Consider the following 21,106-nt stretch of genomic DNA (forward strand, 5'->3'; position numbering starts at 1 on the left):
GCTACCTTCAATTTCCCACCGAAATTCATATTTCGTAACGTCCTTTCAAGAGGAGGAAAAAAGAAAGTTAATTTGCTATGATAATTAAGAAGAAAGTGATAAAAGAATATATAAAGCCTGACGGGTATCCCGAACTCGCAAAGACTGATAGCCACTGGCTGAGAGAGAGGGAATAGCCATTCGTCAGCAATGCTTCTTTTTAACTATGCACGAGTCAGTTGTTCTCAACTCTTCCAAACATGAAACACTGCTCTCTGGCAAGCCAGATGCCATTAGCCGAGCGCACACGCGTTCGCGACCTAATTAAATAAAGAGCTCTAATCAGAGCGCTAATAAAGCCATTAATCATCCTCAAAGTCGATTTCACGTGGCTCACAAGCTTCCTCGCCGTCTACCGCCGCGATCCACGATGCTCTCGCCCGTTTCCATGGTCGAAACTTTTAGCCGCAGAGTTTACCTCTCGTTCTCTTGGCCGCTCGTAAAGCTATCACAGCCACGAACAAAGGGAGGTCCGAGTCGCGTAACTCGATTCAACGATTCACCCCCTTTTACGTTTCGATACGCGTTCCCCCGTCTGTTTGGAGCGCGGGGTCGAGGATCAACGTGCAAACGAATCAACTCCCCACCCTCTGTGGAACGAGCGGAATTCGCCCATAATCGAGCTGGTATCGGTATCGGGAAAATTCGAAGCTTTCACAGCGATGATAACCGATCGTGGACGTCTCTCTTCGCGTGCTCGGAGATTTTACGCGGCGAATTCGTGGGATGGTAGAATGGAATCGCCGCGTATGAAGAACTGTACCCGCGCGATGCACTTTCGTTTATTTTCGTTCGTGTCTCGGTCAGCGATGGCTTCGAGAAGCCTCCACTGTTGCTCCTCGTCGAGGAATATCCAAATTCCGCGAAATTTTCCAAACGATTTTCGATTCGCACGAGATATCCACTGAAATTAGAAGAACAGCTGGACGTTCCCTCGCACGGTTCTTCGAATCGCCCCTCGAAAGGCTCCCTCGAGCTTGCTCGATCCCTCTCCTCGCTCGGCGCCATCGCTACCGCTTTCCGTTCGCCAGAGAACGAGGGACGGAGGTTCGATCGGCGTGTGTGTCTGCGTGTGGTTCGCGAGTAGAACGAGACGATCTGGCCGCGGAGGAAACGGCCGGACAAAGACGGGGAAAGCTCATTGGAAGGGACCAGGCGAGGGAAACGGGGCTTGGGGACGGGAGGACAGGGAGAGACGGAGACGGACAGAGCCGCAAATAGATTGTCGGAAAAAAGACGGAGAAGTGTACGGAGGGGGCTGAAACGAGGAGGGAGGAAAGAACTGGCAAACTCGCAACCGGACTATAAAACTTCGTACAAAACGAAGATAACGAGCACGAACGATCAGCTCGCTCGTCCGTACACCTCCGGCTCGAGCTTTGTCATTCTGTTTCACTTTCTCCCGCGTTCCCGCCGTGGGCTCGTTTCGTTCGATCGATTTTTCAAAGTCCGCGCCGGCCGAACGTGCTCGTTTAAATAAAAGATGTCTCCTCGCGGAGTTCGGGAATTTATTTCCCGCCGGCGCGGCTCTTTATTTTCCTTTCTCGCCGCTCCTCGCTTCATCCTTTTGCTCGTCCCGCCGTCAGAGTTCCCGTGCTCGATATTTCCTGGACGGTTATCACTGGCCGAATGAAATATTCAGCGCGGCGGTTCCTCGGGAGTTTCTCTTTCCGGTCCCCTGGCCGGCGCGCAGAGAGGCTGCGCCACCGCAGCGTTCGACGCGGGGTTCGGCGTTTGGAATAGGTTCGTGGAAATGCGGGCTGGATTGTTGACGAACGCGTGTACGCGCGTCCGTGTGAAGGTATTAATAGTTCCGGTGGTATTTAAAGTTTTAATTAGTACGGCTGCCGGTGTGTGGATAGGGCCCATTCTGTAATTATTCCTCGTGGAATCCTCGAAATACAGTTTGCCGAGTGTCAGGGTGAGAACGTCTGTAAATATAGACTCTTTATTTTATATAGACTCTTTTAATGCTTTCTTTCTATATTAGGAAGCGTCCATGATGTTGGAAGAATTTTTATTCGGCAAGTTTGGGTCACTGGAACTTCTACTACATCCAGAGTTTTTTCAGAATTTATTGTAGCTTCTGTACGGTAGAAAATTGTGCTTCACAACTTTAATGTTGCAGGTTTTTCAACCCTCTCGCGTAACCGTAAACGTTATCGAGATCGGGTAGCGTGAAATTAGCGGGCGTCACGAAAATTTTCCACGACCCGCAGGAAAATTAGGCTGACGATCGAACAGAAGTAACGCGTCGCGTGTCACCGTGTTTATCTGGCGTGGCGCGAACAGCTTTGGGCCGTTTTGCGGGTTATTACCCTTGTTACGCGGCACAGTTCAATTAACGGGGTGACGACCGTAATCCTATTGCTCGTGGCCAAGGAAGTGGAATTTCCTCGCGATGTTCGCCCGTGGAAATCGAATTCCTTCCTCGGCAACGATACCTCGGCCGAACGCCGAAGATTTCCAAACGAATTCAATGGAAAATAAAACGCATTCTCCTGTCTTGTTTTCGCGTCCCTATTAATGTGAATTACGTGCTGTATTTTAAATCGAATTCGGCAAAGTGGTAATCTGATCAAGTAGCGAGATACAATTAAAAATTGATTAATCCAACGAACAGCCGTTACCAATGAAAGATTAACCCTTTGCGCTCGAACAGCGACTTTCATTCGCCACGATGTTTCACGCGGCAACTCGAGCGGCTGTATTTATGCTGAATTTCGTTATTTCCAGTTGATAGATGCGAAGTATTGGTTCGTGAATAGGTCTCTTAGGCTGTTTATGTTTTCGGTTGAGAAGTGACATTGTGACGTAAAATTCCTCTACGACTGTAGTCCTGAATACGACGCGTCTAGCGTTAGTACGGTTTCGACGGTCGTAGCGAGCACATTTGTCGCGAAATTTTGCACCACTCGTTCGAAAGTTTTAAGGCGAGTTTCATTTTGAATTGATCGTGATTAAATTGGTGGTAGAGCAAGTGTAAACAGTAATTACGTATCGGGTGTGACAAATAGAAAAATTAGTGTAATAGTCAGTGACATAAGATCCAAGCAACTCAGAATGCCCTGGTAAGTGTTTTGTATAATATCGATCGAAAGAGTCGTCGAGCGCAAAGGGTTAAATAAATTTCGAATCGATCCGATAGATTCTAATTTCGTCGAAGCTCGTTTACCAGAAGCAACAAGTTGATGATAATTCATTTAATCTCTTCGATGAATCAATGATAAATAGCCATCGAAATAAACGTATCGAACGTTACACGTGGAGCACCGCCGCCGTTTCCAGTCTTGGTATTCCAACCACGTCCGCGTTCGTACGTAAAGAGCCGAAACGAAGGAATTGAAGCGGATCCCGAGATAGGACACGTCGCTTTAAATCTGAACGAGGGTGGCGACCAGGGCAAAGCGACCAGGAACGGTAATAAAAAGCTTGAAATCCACTGGAAGGATTCCACGTCCGTTCAGGATGCCAGGAAATCCATCGTCGACGGGGGCGGACGGGTGAAAAAGTGGGTCGCGTGGAGTGGTCCAGAGGAGCGTGAAAGGTGTCGGCTGGCGGAGAAACTCCGGGGAACCCCTAAAGTGGCCGTGAATCGGTGTTTGTGGTCGAGGTTGATAGCATCGAAGAGAGCCGGGCGTCTCGCCAACCGAGTCAGCGATCCCTCAGAGCCGCCTCGGCCGGCTTCTCCGTTCGTGTTTTCCTCCTTTCCTCTTCTACCGCTCTCGCTGCGGGTCTATCGCCGTCTCCTTCGCCATCTCACACCCTTCTCACTGTCTCTCTCACTCCCTCTCGCTCCCTCTTTCCCTCTCTCGGTCGTGTTCCGTGCGCGAGAGCTGGTCTCGACCGCGAGCTTGGTATCGGGCTCTCAGGGGGAAAATCCTTCCGTTCTCTTGACATCGTGACCTAGGGCAAGGTAAACCCGAGGCGTGATAAAACGGGATGTGCCGCGACAGCACCCAAACATAACCCCCAGGAGCCACGCTCCTCCCTCTTCTCCGGCTGTCCTCCTCTCTCGAACGTTCGCCTGGCTTTCTTTCTCTCTCTCTCTCGCTCTACCCGCCTCCTCTTCAGCCTGTAAGGAACTCCACCAGCGGAGCTCTGTTCATTGACCTCGACCCCTTCCGTTTCGTTCCGTTCCGTTCCGGCTCCTTTCTTGCTTTCTTTCTTTCCTTCGTTTTTCCACCCAGCGCCCCCGAGCCACCGGTGGCTGGTCCCACCGCTTCCCCCGATGATTCACGGAACGCCGCGCGTTCCTCGCGTGATGGAGCACCCGGTCCACCCGAAAGGTGCGACGACGGCTGACGAGGGAAGGAATGGTTCGTCGAATTACTGCCGCGGCTTCTGACCACGATTTCTTCGTTCCGTGTAATTGTTTTGGATTTGTATTTTCTTTTTTTTTTGTCACATTTATTCGGTTCTTACTTTTGAGTTTTGCAATTGGTATTCGTAGACCTAGATTCTGCGCTTCTCAGGAATTATTGTTCGAAGTACAAATGCGGAACGAGGAGCGTTAAATTCGAAGGTATACAGGAATTATTTTTAACCGAATCCACTGGAATCTTTGACAGTAGCTAAGTGCTTATCCTGGAAGAGATGGAGTTGTTCGTCTCAACAATGCTACACGTGTACAACGAGCTCGTTCAGCGCACCTCCAAGACACCACATAATTTAAACCCCCATTATAGTTTCCACTTTGAAGCGGCGCGCGCGAGACCAGCAACAACGCCTCCTTTATTCACGTCAGAACGTCGAGGATCGTGTTTTACACGCATCCTTCTCTCCACCCCGGCTACCAACCACTTCACGAATCAACCAAACGAAACCTTTCAGCCTTTCAGAGCGCAGGCTACACCGTCTCTCTTTCCCTCTTCACGGTGGAACGATCAAAATACTTTGAGCAGTGACAGCGAATTCCGACGTCTCGTATGTTTTCGTTCCTCGACAGGAATAATCTATGAAGCTTTCGTGTTTCATATACAGGGAAGTCGAGTACAGAGATCAGCTCAGTGCACGTACGCTCAGGGTTAAAGATATAAAACGACCTCGGTCCTAAGAAAAATTGATTATCCTCGTGGAACAGAGGAATGTTACCAACATTTTTTCCTAACAAAGACACTGTCGTCATCCACGACGCGTCAGTATATAATCTCCCGTTCCATCTCCACCCCCTCTCGTTTTTCACGGCCAAATGGATCACGCAAAAACTCTCCCTCGCAGCGACCACCATCGTACAACGCGCCAAACAATTACCCCGTGTACACACCTGTTCCACTCGCGAACGATCGCATCGACGAAGAGGATCGGCCGATATTCGATTACGCGGCACCGGGTCGTGTCCCGAACGCGTGGTCGGCGCGGAGGGCCGGGACGAATTTAAACCGTTTTGAAAATCGAGCCAGAAATTAATTCGCCCCGTTCCCCTGCCCAATCCAACGCCCGCGCTAGCCACCCCTCCGACCTTCACCCTTTCGCTCCATCCGTTCGATCGTCGCCGAGCTGAAACAAGAGGGGTTCGCGAATTTATCGACGAATTAGCCACAGCAATCAGTCCCGCATCGATACGTTTATTTCATTAAGCGTTCCACCGCCAACGCGCGGATGATCGCGCGCGGTGGCCACGTCGAGCGAAAATTCATTTATCAACGCGATGCCCCCGTTACAACCCCCTAACCGCCTGGAAGGTCGACGGATAACGCCCGCGAAACGATTTCCCCGTATCTCACCGCGAGTCGCGAGCTGGTCTCTCTTTGCTTTTTGCAGCTTTTATTTTTTTCCTTCCCACTGTTCGCGTCTCGTTCTTTTTCCTTTCGTCGGTAGCCGTCGATCGCGAGTGGCTCACGCGGTGAAAACCGATAAAACGAAATCGTTCGCGCAGTAAAACAGCTTTTATCGCGCTATTTATATATCGAGCTACGAGAGCTGCAGTCGCAAGCTCCGATACGTCGACCGTTTTTTTTTTTCTGGGCACACGCGAGAACGGCAAGGAGGCTTCGTTGTAAATTTCTACGAGCCCGTCGTTTCTTTGGCAACGACGATCGATGACACGTTAACGGCGGGTGAATATCTTTGCTTCGACCTATCGGTTTCGAGTCGCGATGAATTTTTCGTATTATTTACGTAAAACTACCCCTGTTCGGTTAAACGCTTTAAAGAATTTCTCTGACATATCGAACAATTTCCACTGCAATTCCAAAGCCAGCTAACTCTATCGACAGTTCACCCAATCGAGCGGGAAGAAAACGGGTTCGGTAAATTGGAAGTATTACTTCAACGATACTTGTTTCGAACACTCCATTTCCCATTGCTCGTTAACGCGTTCCCCTCGAAGATATCCTCGTCGGCGGATCCAGTCGATAAAATTTGTCGACAGCTCGCGGATAACTTTCCCAAGAACTTCTCCACTGTTCCTGGCCTCTCTCGAAGGTACGACGGGGTTGCGAAATTTATACGCGTCCGCTCTGGCGCGTTTAAATCGAGCTTACGGAAAAGAATCGGCAAGCAGGGGGACAACAGAAACGGGCGCGCTATCTACATCTTGGCCGACGGTTTTATTCACGACTGCCTCGCTTTCGGCGAAAACAATGCGGCTCAAACGATTCCCGCGGAGTGAAAAAGAAAGGATGGAGAGCGAGGAAAAAAATCGTGGAACAAAGCGGAGCGGCTCGCACCTTCCGCGATTTTTCTTCCAGACACGCGAGCTCGCCTGCTTTCTGGCCGCGGTTGGGCTACCGTCTTCCGAGTTAGGGGTTGAAATCGACGCGCATCGTGCGACTCGAAATGATTCGCGCTGGTGTAACGACATACATCGAACCTTCGAGATCTCCTTCTCGTCTTTGAAGATCAGTTAAATCATCGAACGGTTTAACTTGCGTTTGTTTAACTAAGCATGTGCTCAATTCCCCACTGGTGATAATTTTCATTTTCCAGTATCACGGTTATGTTCGCTGGAATTGATCAAACATTGAAATGAACTCTTCCAGACGTATGCGTGACTTAGCAAGATGTACGATTCTAGGCCGTAAGTAGCACAACAATTTTTTCCTCGAACCGATCACGGATTCAAATGTATTCCCCAAGACCCGAGTACAGCAAGCGAAGTACGTTTTCGCAAATAGTTTTACCGACTCTCGTGGTTTTTATTTCGCTTCGTGGAAGGTTAAACCCATAATTTATAGCGCTTTAACTAAGACTTCAACTTTACACTTTAAACACGAAACACTTACTTAGAATAGTCACTTGTTATCTATAGTGTTCTTGATTTATCACTGATACCATTACTTTATTAGACACTTGTCGTTTATAGCCACTAAATCATTCACTGCTGATAACATTTCCTGAAAATGTACTTTCTACTCTCCGCTGTTACATAATGCTATCCACGTGCCTAATCACACCAAAGAAATCCCATACCTGTCCTCTGCAATCACTTCTAAAATCACTCGCCAGCCCGTACGATCCTCAAAATCCACCCTCATTCACAACACCATTCATCAATCGCATCGATACAACCCCGAAATTCGGAATCGACCGATCATTCCGGTGGACGTTCGAGGACGCACTCGAATCCCTCGAACCATCAAACTCATTCGCGAATACGGGCCCATCCGCGGCAACCGTCGCGCGGTTGTGAAGCGTCAAAAGCGGCTCGATCGCGACGGAACGCGAAACCGCACGTGCGTTCGCGGTCGGACGCAATTCGGTGCGCAGAGGCAACGAGCGTGCCGCGTTTCGCGGTTTCGGTTTACTGCATAATTGTGCTCCCCCGCTGGTACGCCACCTCCCCCCCCCCCCTCTCTGGGCTGTAAACGTTGATTCCTTTATCGGCGACGATATTGCCAATTACCGTATCGCTGGCCCCGACCGCGTTTACGCGGCCAGATAGCCTCGTTTAACGCGGGCTAACGCGCGATTAACGCGCCCTGCCCGCCCGCTTATAACGAGCCGGCGAGCGGAACGGGACCAGGGGGTTGGGACACGTGTTCGACCAGTGATATACGGGCCCTTTATTCACGGCGTTTCTGCTTTTTCGAACAGGCTACCTGGACACTTGCTCCTGGGACAGGAGCCAGCGCTTCGTCGAACGTCGTCGTAGGGGGTGGCGAGAAGGTAGAGGCGAGGCGAGGGTTAACTAGGATCAAGATAGAAATTGAAGCTGCTGTCTGGGGTTTTCTTCGATCTATCGAAAACTCGAGCTACAAATTCAAATTTCAGTTCAGAATACTACTTAAGCTGTGGCTCTTAAAGAAAGGACACTACGGATGGAGAACTGAGACGGTGGTCGGTGGAGACCAGAGAAGAGGTCGAAAGGGGTGTCGCGATGCGAAGAGCGGTGCTCTTACCAAGGTTGCGCGTCGTTACCGGGTCGGGCACTGGCTGGTCGTCGCGTTTTCGCGGTTTTTTCCCTGGTGACAAGGGCTGCGAGGAGATCGGCCGCCGAAATAACGGCATAACGTCGGGGCAAGGGTAGACTACCGGCAGACAGCGACTATGGGGGCGGTGACCGCCCGCCAACGCGAATCAATACCCGCAGGAACAGGAACCACCGACCTACCGAGAGAGAGACAACCACGGACAGGGACAGGGGTAGTACAGAGAGCGAGAAAGGGAGGAAGGGAGGCAGAGAGTGAGAGAATGAGTGAGTGAGAAAGAGAGAGGGAGAGGGAGAGAGAGAGAGAGAGAGAGAGAAGGCGCGAGAAGGGAACGTCCCGGAGGCAGAGAGAACCATAGGAGAGGGGAAGGAAAAGCGAGCAGTATCAAGAGAGGAGCAAGAGGTGGCGGCGGAAGAGGAGAGTGACGGGCGGAGAGGAACAAGCCTGGCACATCGACGCACCCGGGGTGCAAACGGCGCGGAGCCAAGTGCCGATACCTGTCCCCTACCTTTCGTGATTCCTTCTGCGGGTGCGCTGTCGATGTTTTTCAACCTCCGAAATCCTCTACAGCCTTTCGAGAGCTTCGAACAGGCCACGTATACTGGCGACGGCTGTTCTATCGCTTTCGAAAGATCGAGTAACCAGTCGACATCGTAGAAAATTGAAACGATCGTCGTAAACGTGCCTACATTCCAGATGTTCATCGAACACTCTATATATGTATATTCAGAATCACCAGAAGACCATTCACAAGCGGATCGAATATAAAAGAAAGAATCTCAGATCCTGCGACGAGGCTGCCTTCCAAGTATCCAAAAGCCATTATACCACGTACTTGGGCACTTATCAGCGTGCGTCCGCTTCCAACCCCGCGAAAGCGTCGACAGTAATGGAGGCGGTAAATTTTCGCAGCTCGAGGAACGCGTCCTCCCTCCGGGACAGTGGAGATTGAATTCAGGGTTGGTCGGGGACGACCTTGGACGGTAGCCGATAAACCGGAGGGCTCTCGCAGACGGGATCTCGCGTGTACCTCGTTCACGGGACGTGTTCCGCCGCGGGTTTAACGCCGTACGTACTTTTGCACACGGATTATCCCTCACACGTGTTACCGCGTGCTGTACAGCGGAAAACAGGGAACGGGCCGGGCAGACTGGTTTGCCCAGTAACCTCGCGGGCCGGGCGAAGAGGATCCGGCGAGGATGCACGCGGTTCGAAACGAACCGCATTCCTGCGGACGCGTCTCAACCAGCCCCCTCGCTTCGACTTTCCTCTTCCTACCGGACACGTTGAAAGCGACAGTCGAGGCGATCATCGTCGAGGAAGTTCCTCGAGAACCGTCCGACTGGTTCGCAGCGTCGTTCGAACCTATTGTTCCCATGCGAGGACGGAGGATTCTTCTTTGTCGGATTAAGATAGACATTGGTTTACTTTCAAACATTTTTAAATAGAACCAGTGGCTTATGTATCTCGTAGCCTTCGAGCGGAGATATTTTGGAGAAGCGTAACGTAATTTGGCGTAATTTTGACTGACAGGAGGAACCGTGGAGATATGGATCATTCTTCTGAATGTTTGATAACCTCCCTCCCGAAATTTTCTATTTCTACCATTCTAGCAGAGCTAGGTACCTTCGGTAGATTAATCGCAATTTCTTATATTAAAACGTGCCTTTGAGAGCTCGATGGATCGACGTCTCTTATCCCTTGAAACATTTATTCTTTAAATACGTCGCGATCTTTTATTGGGATGCTCGAAAAACTGTGGATCGATAAAAAAAAAACAGAGGAGCATCGCAAGAATTCGTCGTGCGATCGTGTGCGTTTCTTTTTGGTGGATCGCGATCGGTGCCAGACGGTAGGCGAAGGGAGAAGCGAGCGTATTCTCTTGGAGGGTGAAGACAGATTGAAGTAATGAGCTGTAATGGTCTAGGTCAAGGTCCTTCGGCTGGCTTCAGCATTGGCATACACGAAATACACCAAGGGGCCGCACGGACGGGGCGGTGTTTATTCCCTCGAGTGTGCTACGTGTTACATGCCGATATACCGTCCCAGATTACGGGAGAGGAGCGGCTAAGCAGGAAGGGATCGATGCTATCCTTGGGGACCAAGACGACGGTAATCTCGTCGAGGATTTTCAACTCCATTTGAGATCGTGCCAGACAATCGGATCACCCTAACACGGGAACTAGGTTTCGTTTAACGCCTCTGACAAATTCCCCTTTAACGGAGAGGGCGTTAAACCGTTCGACTTTCCAATTAAATTCCACGCTTTACGGCCACGCGTCTTCCACGAGACTACATTGTAGCATCGCGTCGCGCTTCATTAGCGAAATATCGAATCTACACACGCGTCACGTTACATATGCGCCGTAAATGGAAAGGGATAGACATTCGGAATAAGTATTCAAAGTACACATCGGATACGCGTCACGCGCGACAAAGATGTCACCGTCGAAAGGGAAGCGTGGCTTCTACTCACCATAGAAACGACAGGAGGCGGAGGATTTCCGTTCCTAAGCGCCCCGGTTTGCTGGTTCGCCGCCGGATTCAGATTGTCCTTGGACTGCTGCATGGGATCCGGTTGATGAAGCGTTTGTTGCGTTTGCTGTTGCTGCGGTTGTTGCTGGTGCTGTTGCAGCCCGCCTATCCCAGCCTGTGGACTGCCCAAGCCTGCAGGTGCGCTGTCCGGTGTGCTGACTTGCCGTGCGATCTTTCGATAACTCTGTAACACGAATGTGCATCTTCTGTAAGAGACAAAGTTCGTAAAACTTTAGTAAGCGAACGAAATTTTTGTCGCTCACGACAGGAAGAATTTGAGGACGGACCTGTTCGAAATCCGCGCAAGATGTTGGGAGCGTATACGCGTATGTCGAGGCTTTTAAATAGAGCGAAACTAATCAAACACTTGAAACTGAAATATGTTTCAAATATGAAATGTTTGCTGGCATAGCTCGAACGTGCTCATTCACAGAGTTATCTTAATAAATACAATAAATTAAATTACACACGAGTGTACATTACCGCATTCGAGTCATACGATATAGAGGCTTGAAACGGAGATAAAAGGGGACAAATATAAATCAATGCGTAACAGCCAAGAAATATTCCCATTCAAAGAATACCACGTAAATGCATCCCAAGCAGGGTCGCGTTTAGTTTAGCGGTTACATCATTTTCACCCACGAAAGAGAGAAAGAGAGAGAGAGAGAAAGCGACGAGCAACAGCGTCCATAAACTACGCCTCGGAAACGCGTCTCAATGACCGGGGGTGTGGTACGCAGGAGGGGGGAGCCGATAAACCTCCGAAAGAATTCCAAAGTGGGCAGAATTTACGCGACAGGGACGACGAAAACGGCCCGTCTCTCGTCCAATTATCCAATAACTTTCATCCTCGGAAGACGCGCTCGCCAGGCGTTAAGTTGAACGACACACACGCCGACGTCGTCCTCTCGCCCCGCGGTTTTCCTCCCTTTCCGTTCGCCACAGCCAGCGCCACGTCGGTTCGCCCACGCACGAGCGTCGCGTCGCGGGCGACGACAAAGGGGTGAAGAGGCGTCCGCTTTAGAAACGCGGCGAGAGGAAGGAAGGAAGGAAGGCGAGCGTGGTGGATGGCGCGCGGGGACACCGGTGGCCGGTCGTACGCCGGTGTGACCCTAATGCTAAAAATACCAAGGTGGCCTAAGTAGGCCGAGCCGGCTGAAACGGTTTCCATAGTTCAACAAGCGGCTCTGCCCGACGGCTATAACCGAACAGGATCAATTATTGCGACGTCCCTCGAGTTGTCGCTCCCTCCGTCAACGATTGCACCCTGTTGACGCTCGGGAGTCGGGGGTGCCAGCCAGTTGTTGGCGACGACGTCGAGGATCTTGGTTCAGCGTGGGAGTTTTCACGCTTTCCTCTTTTCTTTTCTCCATCCACCTTTTACGCGACGGATATACGATCGCGTAGTGTAGTTGAAATGCCTGATGATTACTCGTATTTAGGGGAAATTTATACATGCGCGTAACGTGCGAAGATATTCAGAGTATCTAGTGTAAAGTACACGTTACGCTGCATGATTAAAGGGTGAAACGATAATCTCCACCGTGGACTGGGATTATACACATACCATGGAGAACGCATTCCCAACCGGTTTAGTAAATCTACCAGCTTCTATAATACTAAAATATATGTGATTAATATATCGCTCTAAACGACTCTGTCGTACATTGCCGTGAAATGTTTCGAATTTCGCGTGGCAGAGTTCTGTGCAATTATCGAAAAGCGCCGGAGGCGACGAGTGAAAAGATCGAAAACGCCTGTGGTCGCTGGCAATAGAGTGGCCTTGAACGGTCAATTAATTCCACGAGCACCTAACCTAATCCAAACGCGTGTAATATAATAATAATTGAAGGTTGCCAATAGCGAAAGGGTTGCGCACCGCGTGTGTAAGATCGTAACGATACGCGGTATTTCCTTTCGAAGGATATTAACAACGCGTTATGTACGCGCATTCATCGAAAGACGCGAGAAGAAAAATGTCCAACCCAACGCGTTGCGGCCATAATATTTGCAATCCTTCAGCTCCAAGGATTATTTCCAATTACCACCTGTTCCCATCTAGACGTATATGTATGCTGGACGTGTGCGGAACTCGGCCAATAATTCGCCAACACTTTTCTCCGCGTCTCATTATCGTTTATCAACATTTTCGCCGCTAGACCAGCGGAAGACGCTCCGTTCCCAAGACCCTGAGAACCGTCGCGCACTCGTCCATGGTGGAACGCTGTCTCAGCGTTTCGTAATCCGATCGACGACGATGTTACAGAATATTACTGATTGTATCGTACGGTGAATTTATTGGGCACGGCCGCGCGTTGGAAATTTATGCGACGGAATTCAATTTACATTTATGACGACGGGGCAGCGGGCACCGCGGTTGCCGCCGCGAACAAACAACGCGGCTCTTTAACAATCCCTGGCCATCGTTGCTCGTCGGTCGACACCTCGTCCTTGTGGAAACAATTCGCGTCTGTCGTCCCTGTTCGCGAAACGGTCCGCGACTGTCTCGTTAGACAATAGCTAAAAGGCCGACGCGAGGAGTGCATCGCGTTGTCGCGAGCAACTTCGTCCCGCCGTAGTCACCTTCGATCGGACCTTGACGACAGCTGGGGCAAATTTATGGCTGATTTGCGTCGCGTTTATATGCAACGTTTATTGATTCTGCGATGAGGAATCGTGGGGCCGATTGTATCATTGCGAGTTGATTCTTGCGATGTGTTTCCCAGAAAGTGTCTTGTGCGAACGGGCTGCTTGTTTGGAGGCCCCGAAAAACGGCGAGTTTTAGGAATAGACGTGCTGTTTTCTCAATAAATCGTCCTCGTTTAAATAATTCCGCAATAAACTTGATGCGCTAGCAAGTATTTCCGTCTGTCGTCTTTTTAAACGATTTCGAAGAATATACATATATGCGATGTTTAACGACTTCAAGGTCTCTCAATTCTCTTGTTGAACCTCTATCAAACGGTTCGAGGTGCCACCAAGATGCCAAGGTGTTGGATCGAGCGCGAACATTTTGTTGAACCCCGCGCAACCGATCTCTGATCACGATTCGCTTACGTCTAGCCTAAATCGTCTGTTATTTTACAAAGTGCTGGCTCGCAACGCGCCGACACGCAACAGTGTTACACGCAACCGTGTATTACCATATACACGAGTCCCCGCTCGGCCAGGTAAACTGATAATTGCGGAACAGATACCTAATTAGAAATCGTCTAGCCTTATAATCGGCTCGCTCGGTCGAGATAGTTGCAGAACCGGTCCCAAGTCTTCTACATAGTCGCGAGAGGTTGAATTATTTATAAGAAACGTCGGGGGGACCTGTCAACACCCTCGCGCGATACGCTCGCGGACCGCTCGGTAGCCTCGATTTCCCGGCGCTACCTGAAAACCCCGGTATTATCACTGGAACCGCGTCACGTGCACACACGCGTCCACGCACGCTTTATAAATAGGCAAGGTCTCGGGCCCACGCTGAGCGAACGGTTCGAGTGCCGTGCTGAAACGTATCTCGTCGCACCCGCTGAGATGTTTCGCCCGGTTACTCCCCCGCGCTGGTTCCAGCTCGCCCCTTCTGGCACCGTCGAGGAGAGCCTGAGGATCCCATCGACGACGCGTGCCCGCGTGGACGCCACCGCCGCTACCGTTTCCGATCCTCCCCTCGAACGAGCGAGCCGCGAACGTGACTTGCACCAGAGACCCTGGTGGCAATCGCTCGTTTGTGTTACGAAAGATCGGATTTCTACCGCGTGTACCACGATAGACGAGCGGTCCCTTTAAATGGACGTGTTGTACGGCGTCGATTAGCACCGTCGTGGGATGCGCGGTGGGTTTTGGGTTTCTCGCGTGGGGTGGGTCTCGAGTGACGGGACTGACAGGTTCATTGTAATTTCGAGAGGTATATATCGGTCGAGAATCGTTGGTAATGGCTGGGTTTCGGAGGTATTCGTCGGGCCAACTTCCTTCCTTTTGTTCAGCGATCGGTTTAAGCGTGATTAGGTAACATGGGGAGGTTGCGGAGGAATTTGTAGTATCGCGATCGAGAATGGTTGTTGCCAATTGTACACGATTCGAGGAATTCCGCGTGAATTAAGTAAATGATTTCTGCTCGCTGTTGCGAGGAAATATTTGCTTACGATCTCGTTTCAACGTACATAGAGATACTTATGTGTATCTGCATCCTTAGAGGTAGAAGCACTCCATGCGCATACCTTCGCTGTAATTGCTTTCGTATAGTTAGTTTCGCGTTGCCGTGGTTGAGAAGCTGTCGAAGAAATTACCATTAAATTATCAGTCCGATCAGACACACTTCAACCATTAACGTGGCCAATATTAAACAAATTTCTCGAATAACTCCGCGGATAAATTCCTCGACGGATCCAACCGGGAGAGGCTAAATATATCCCTCGATCACTAAAGCCTCCCTTTCACGCTCCTTAGGTAAACTCCTCGAGCAACTTCTCCTCGCCATTCAATCTTTCCTCTTTAACGACACTCGATGTTTCAAGAAATCGAAGGGGACTCGCGGGTGCGGAGGCTGGCGGAGCGGAAAGCTCGCCAGTTCCGCTGCCTCTTCTACGACTCTTTCAAGGTTAATCGTTCCGTCGCGTAGTTCATCGTTTCATTGGACGAGCTGGACAAATCGCTAATGAAAAGCTCAAATTTATCGACGCGTGGTCCTCCGACAATTCGAAAAAGAGCGCTGCGAGCATCGACGCTGTGTTCGCGTTGACGCCACTTTGCGGGATACCGTTTGGCACGCTTTGATCCGCGTGATCGACGCTCCGACAGGGCTGGTATTTCGTGTCTGTTTTTTTTTTTTTATCATCGATCGTGGTTTAAACTGGGGTTAATTGGAAAATTCCGTCGGATTGAAAATTGACACGGAGGATAAAGAAAGGAGGGGACATTCGAGCAACGTCTGCGCACCCCCTTCGAATGCGTTAGCCGAGCACCCCTGGTTCTCGAACGGAACGCTCGTTAATTCGCGGTAAGAATGAGTCACGTAACGATTCAACTGGTCGAGGTCGGTCGCTTAATTATTCCCAATGATTTCGCGAAGCAGAGCCACGCATGCATTACAAACACACGGCATCGAATCTGAACAAGTTTCACTTCTAGAAGACACGCATTTAACAGCCATTTTGTTATCTTTAATTAGAGGAAATAACTCGCTGCGCGATAGCGAGATCAAATAAATTGCTCTCCATATAACATTCCACTATTTTAGTTGACCGCGTACAACATATTGGACGATGCACTTAAATTATTGTAATTTCACGGTAGGAAAAGTAACTGCTATCTGTAGATAATTATTTTAAAAAACACTCGACAGACGCGCGTATACTCGTGCGTGTGTCTCTAAACGCTACACGCGTGCACACGCACGCACGCATACACGGTCGAAGTATCAAAATGCAGGGAGTCTCTTGTCACGGGCGGTCGTATTTCTTGTCCAGGCGTCGGACTTTCGCATTTTTATCGAACCGAGGGTCCCCTTTCCCCAGCCGGCTTATTTACAATTGGCGACCACGACGTAAAAGGCGAACGAACGGGTACAATGGTCACCAAGGACCACGGCATCGTATTTTACACGGCCGCGAACGCAAATGCGCAGCCTTGGGCGCGAAAGCTCGGCTCTCGGAGGCTCGCGGGTGCTTCGAGTGGCCATCGATCGTCGTCGAAGATGAGAGCCCCGCGATCCGGCTAACGACGACGGCCATAGTTACGCTCGTAAACCACCGCGGACATCCGCGTGGCTCCCCCGCCACGCGATTTTATTGTCCACCGCGTGGTGCACGCGCGCGTGTCACCGTGCGCGGCCATTTTGTCGGCGTGCAATTTGTTGCGATTTTAATCGCGGCGCTCGCCGCTCCGTTTGTTTCGTTTCGCGGTGAAACAGCTGAATAAAAGAAACGACTCGATGGAAAATTCGCGCTCGGCAGATACCGTTAATCCGCGGGCCAATTAAAAGTTTCTGATTGTAATATCTCGCGCGCGTGAAAGGAGAGGACTCGCGCGACGCTCGAGGAGGGGATGAAAACGGGATGGAGATTGGTCGGTGGAGCGGGAATTTTTGGAAAATTCCACAGTTTCGTTTTTCCGAATCTGCTGTTAATTAATCGAATCGATACCCGTTTCGTTTATCTGATCCGATGTTTAATTATGCAAGAATGTTCGGACTCGCGGAGACTGAAAATTGTCGTATGCGATATACGTGCTATGTGTCTGTTCACAGTCGGATATCAAACTCTCGCAATAGTCAGTAATAACGTGCAAAGTTGCAAATCTAGGTTTCTGCCAACACCACATTACCGTACGGAATATCACGCGTGGGTAGTGGCAATACGGATCCAATTAAACATGGACTGTAATATGAATCCAATTAAAATGGAATAGTACGGAGTATCTGTTCGTTACGCGTATTCGAACTTGGACATTCCATCGTTAAACGCGATCGATCATACAATTATTATTAATCATTTGTATCGGTCAAAGTAGCGGCAGAGAACAACACGATTTCTTCGATCCTCGTTTGGCTACATTTACGATTAATGCACAGAATCTTTCCTTAATTGTCTTATCGATTGAAAGCTTCGATTCGTCGATATACAGAGTGGCTCAAAGTCGTTTAATCGACGATGTGCAGAGGAGCTGTTACCCCAAACGATCGTCGACTCGACGCGATGATGGTACGCGGTATCAACGATTCCCTATCGGTGCCAGGGGTGCAAAAAGTTGCGTTCGCCACTTCAAAGAGTCACGTCGAGTCTTTTATCGCAGAGAAGAGAGCGAGCCGATTCATTTTTCCAACGCGGACGGTGCCACGCCGCGGCGCATTTGCATCCCTCTGTTCGCGAGCTCATTTTTCCGACTATCTCGTCGAAAATAAATCTGCCCTGAGCCACGGAACAGGCCGCAGCCCCGGTAACAAAAAGAAAAGCGAAAAAAGCGAGAAGGAGAGGAAAAAAAGGAAGACGAGCGAAGGAAAAAAAAAGAAGAAGAAGGCGGCAGGGGGTGGCGGAGGGAGGGGAAAAGGCGAACGACGTTCTCCCTTTATATGCGCCACGTAGCGCGGCTTTTTAATGACGGGCATAAGTAAAAGCGCATCCTGCCCTTAACGACTGAAACTGAGCACGGAAATTCATTAAGGGGAGGACGAGATTCAATGATCCAAGCGTCCATGAATTTCGTGGATCGTGGCTCCCGGTGCCCCTTCCATCGCCTCGTCTCTTGGATCGTCCTTCCCCGCTTCGATTCAATTCCCTATCGCCATTCACGAGAATTTTAGCGCCGACGCTTTTACTACGCTCGGTTATTCGGGGACATGTTTATTCTTGTGAACGCGGCATTCTGCTCTGGTTAACCGAAACGTCGTCTCTCGCGATGTAACCTCCAATTCTTTTTTCCATGTATCGTCGAGTATCTCGAATCACCCACGCGGCGTGGCTCGGAAACGAAGTCGAGCCAGTAAATCGCCGTTAAGATCTTGTTTGCTATATTTTAATGGGACAACAAATTGTTTCTGTTTAGCAGGCCGCGTTAAGCGTGCATTATATCGTCCAACGAATGAGAAAAACATCGGCTTGGAGCGAGCTAATATGATAGAAATAAATTTAGAGCACGAGGCACGGTGGAAAAAGAAAAGACGGGGACTATAACCGGTCACAGAACACTTACCTCATTGCTTCACTGCTAATCACCGTACTCTAACAAGTAAAAGCGAAACCGTGATATCAGATCGCAGATAAAATCGCTGAGCACCGTGCATAGGCCGGCCATGACTCAGAAAGTAAAACTTGAACATTCTATTTCGATCGTCACATCTAGTATTCTTATCTGCCCTCGTGGATCTTCCTGTATCTCCTCGTTAATCATTTTCCAATAACTCGTTCATAATTGATACTTTATTTTTATTATCTATCTGCTTGCTCTCTTTATAAACATCCTTATAAATCGTTTCGAGAGGATCTTATCGGATATACTGTTCTCATAAAATGCTAATGAAATAACGAAATATAGAACGGACGACTGTAATATTTCGCTCGTCGCGTTTAATGCTTGAAAAATGTAGTAACGATGACTGACAACGTACGTGAATCTTTAAATTCGTGTCTACAATTAAAATCGAGTCTGAAAATAAAAATTCGCGTCCACAACCGGAATAAAAAGTTCTTCTCGAGGGGGTACGCAATCACAGCTCCATTCGATCGTAACTTCATCCCGCGCGGAAAGATTTAGAGAAAAAAAAAGGGAGAAAAAACCAGTGACGCGGTGTTACACGTTCGATACGTCAAGAATTGGCCGACGCTGTCGCGTTTCCGTCTGGAAACGTCGACGGAACAATATCGAATCGATGTTCCCGGAGCGAAAGACGAACTCGTTCCTCGCGTCACCGTAATTCGTGCCGGGGCATCGGGTTCGTGGCACACGTGCCGGTCGTTCGTTCGTGTATCTATCCAGGCCACAGGGAGGATTTACGGGCGAGTTATACGAGCACCGTGGCTTTATATCGTTACTCCCACCGATACCCGCCCCCTTTTATTACCGATTCCGGCCGGAAGTTTAGCCATCGTGGTACACACACCGTCCAGGAATGCAACAATCGCCGGTTCTCCTCTTTTATTCGTTGTTTACGCGCGGCAAATTGAATTGAACGGCTCACCTATTCCCTTTCGAAGGCGGGACGAGCAGGAAAGAAGTGGAAGAAAGGAGGAAAAGACAGAAGAAGAAAAGGCAGAGAATTTTGTAGTGAAACGATGGATTCTTTTTGTGGAACGATGATGATGAAGACGATGATGATGATGGGTCCTTTTAGACGTCAATCATCGATCGGTGAAGCGGACGCGGTTCGATCTTCCGTGGCTCGTTTGGGCTCTCTGAAAATCGCCGGAGGGTAGGGACCACCTGGGCCGCGTCCTCTGCTTAATATACCTTGGGATCGCGAGTTCGCCCTCGAACCGTGGGGGCCTATACAACGTCTACTTACGTTACACCACGTGCTCGAACACGTGGCCGTTTATTGCCGATGGGAAATCCTACTTTCGATTGGCCACGCTCTGTTCCCGTCGCAGACACGCACCGCCGATTACTTTTTACGACCCCTCTCGAACGCGCCCCTTATTAGACAAGATTTATTCCAATTTCGTTCCGTTCCATTGCTCCCGCTAATTAGCTGGTGCGTCACATCGGCAAGGTACATCGTAGCCAAGGGGAAAATTAGGGGTACGCGAAATTGTTGCTTTGATCAACTCTAATCGAGCTACCGATCCGAATTCCTGCAGATACTCAAACTTATTCGCTGTGAATCGATGCTGTACGGAATGGCGTACGAAAAGGGGGGCGGACAAAATTGGATTTGGTTAGGAAAATGTTTGAATAAATTCGTTGGAAACGAACGTCGTCGGGGCGCCGATTAATTAAGTAACATTTGCATGCAACCGAGCTGGGAGACCAGCCACAATCACGACAAATAACGACGGGTACCGGTAACCGAGGTCTAACGAGCCGCGCTCGTTCTTCCCCTTATCAGAATCGCGATAAATGCCCGTAATAAGCTCTTTTCATCAATCACTCTGACAGCCTGATAACTCACTTCCATTCACATGGAGGATACTCCTGGTTCCCGCGTGTTCCTCGATCGCGACTCGCTCGCGCGTCGAACGAGCGATAGTCGCGGCAGATCGCTGAATCGAGACGATCGAGGATAGAAAAAGAACCGATCGCGAGGATAGTCGTACGACTACGTTACTCAAGAAGGATCGCCACGTGGTTGGGAACGTGATCGCCGCCATTCTGGATGAAACGGTGGCTCGTTCGTTCGCCGATCTCCGCGTGTCCCCCGCGAAAAATCGTTCGCGGTTCGCGGCTCGACGGATTCCGTTCGATCGAACCGGTTGGTTCGAGAAAAGGGGAGGCTGAATGAAAATCTGTCAACCCACGTGGCGAAACGCGTGGCCAATGACCGCTCCCGACCGTGGCCGTTCCACTCATCGACGGCTCGCCTTCGGATGAACCGAGCCAAACGACCGGCTGATTGAACGCGCGTGAAACTCGTGCGTGAGATGCTTTTTCTTTCACTTTTTACCGATCAAGTGCTTTGTAGCAGGCGAAGTGATTTCCTTTCGACTGATCGTGCGTTTCTTATTTCACAAGCGAAG

The 21,106-nt window shown here is 49.9% G+C and overlaps 1 protein-coding gene across 2 annotated transcripts in view; it reads right to left on the bottom strand.

The window, feature by feature from the left end:
* Window positions 1–21,106, bottom strand: part of Tet (tet methylcytosine dioxygenase-like) — a 93,465-nt gene that overhangs the window by 11,589 nt on the left and 60,770 nt on the right. For both annotated transcript variants that reach the window (XM_076897620.1, XM_076897621.1), the window contains one exon: window positions 10,888–11,130. In XM_076897620.1, the coding sequence (XP_076753735.1) occupies window positions 10,888–11,130 (243 nt within the window). The remainder of the gene's footprint in view (window positions 1–10,887; window positions 11,131–21,106) is intronic.

Source organism: Xylocopa sonorina, chromosome 7 (genome assembly GCF_050948175.1).
Source record: "Xylocopa sonorina isolate GNS202 chromosome 7, iyXylSono1_principal, whole genome shotgun sequence".
NCBI lineage: Eukaryota > Metazoa > Arthropoda > Insecta > Hymenoptera > Apidae > Xylocopa > Xylocopa sonorina.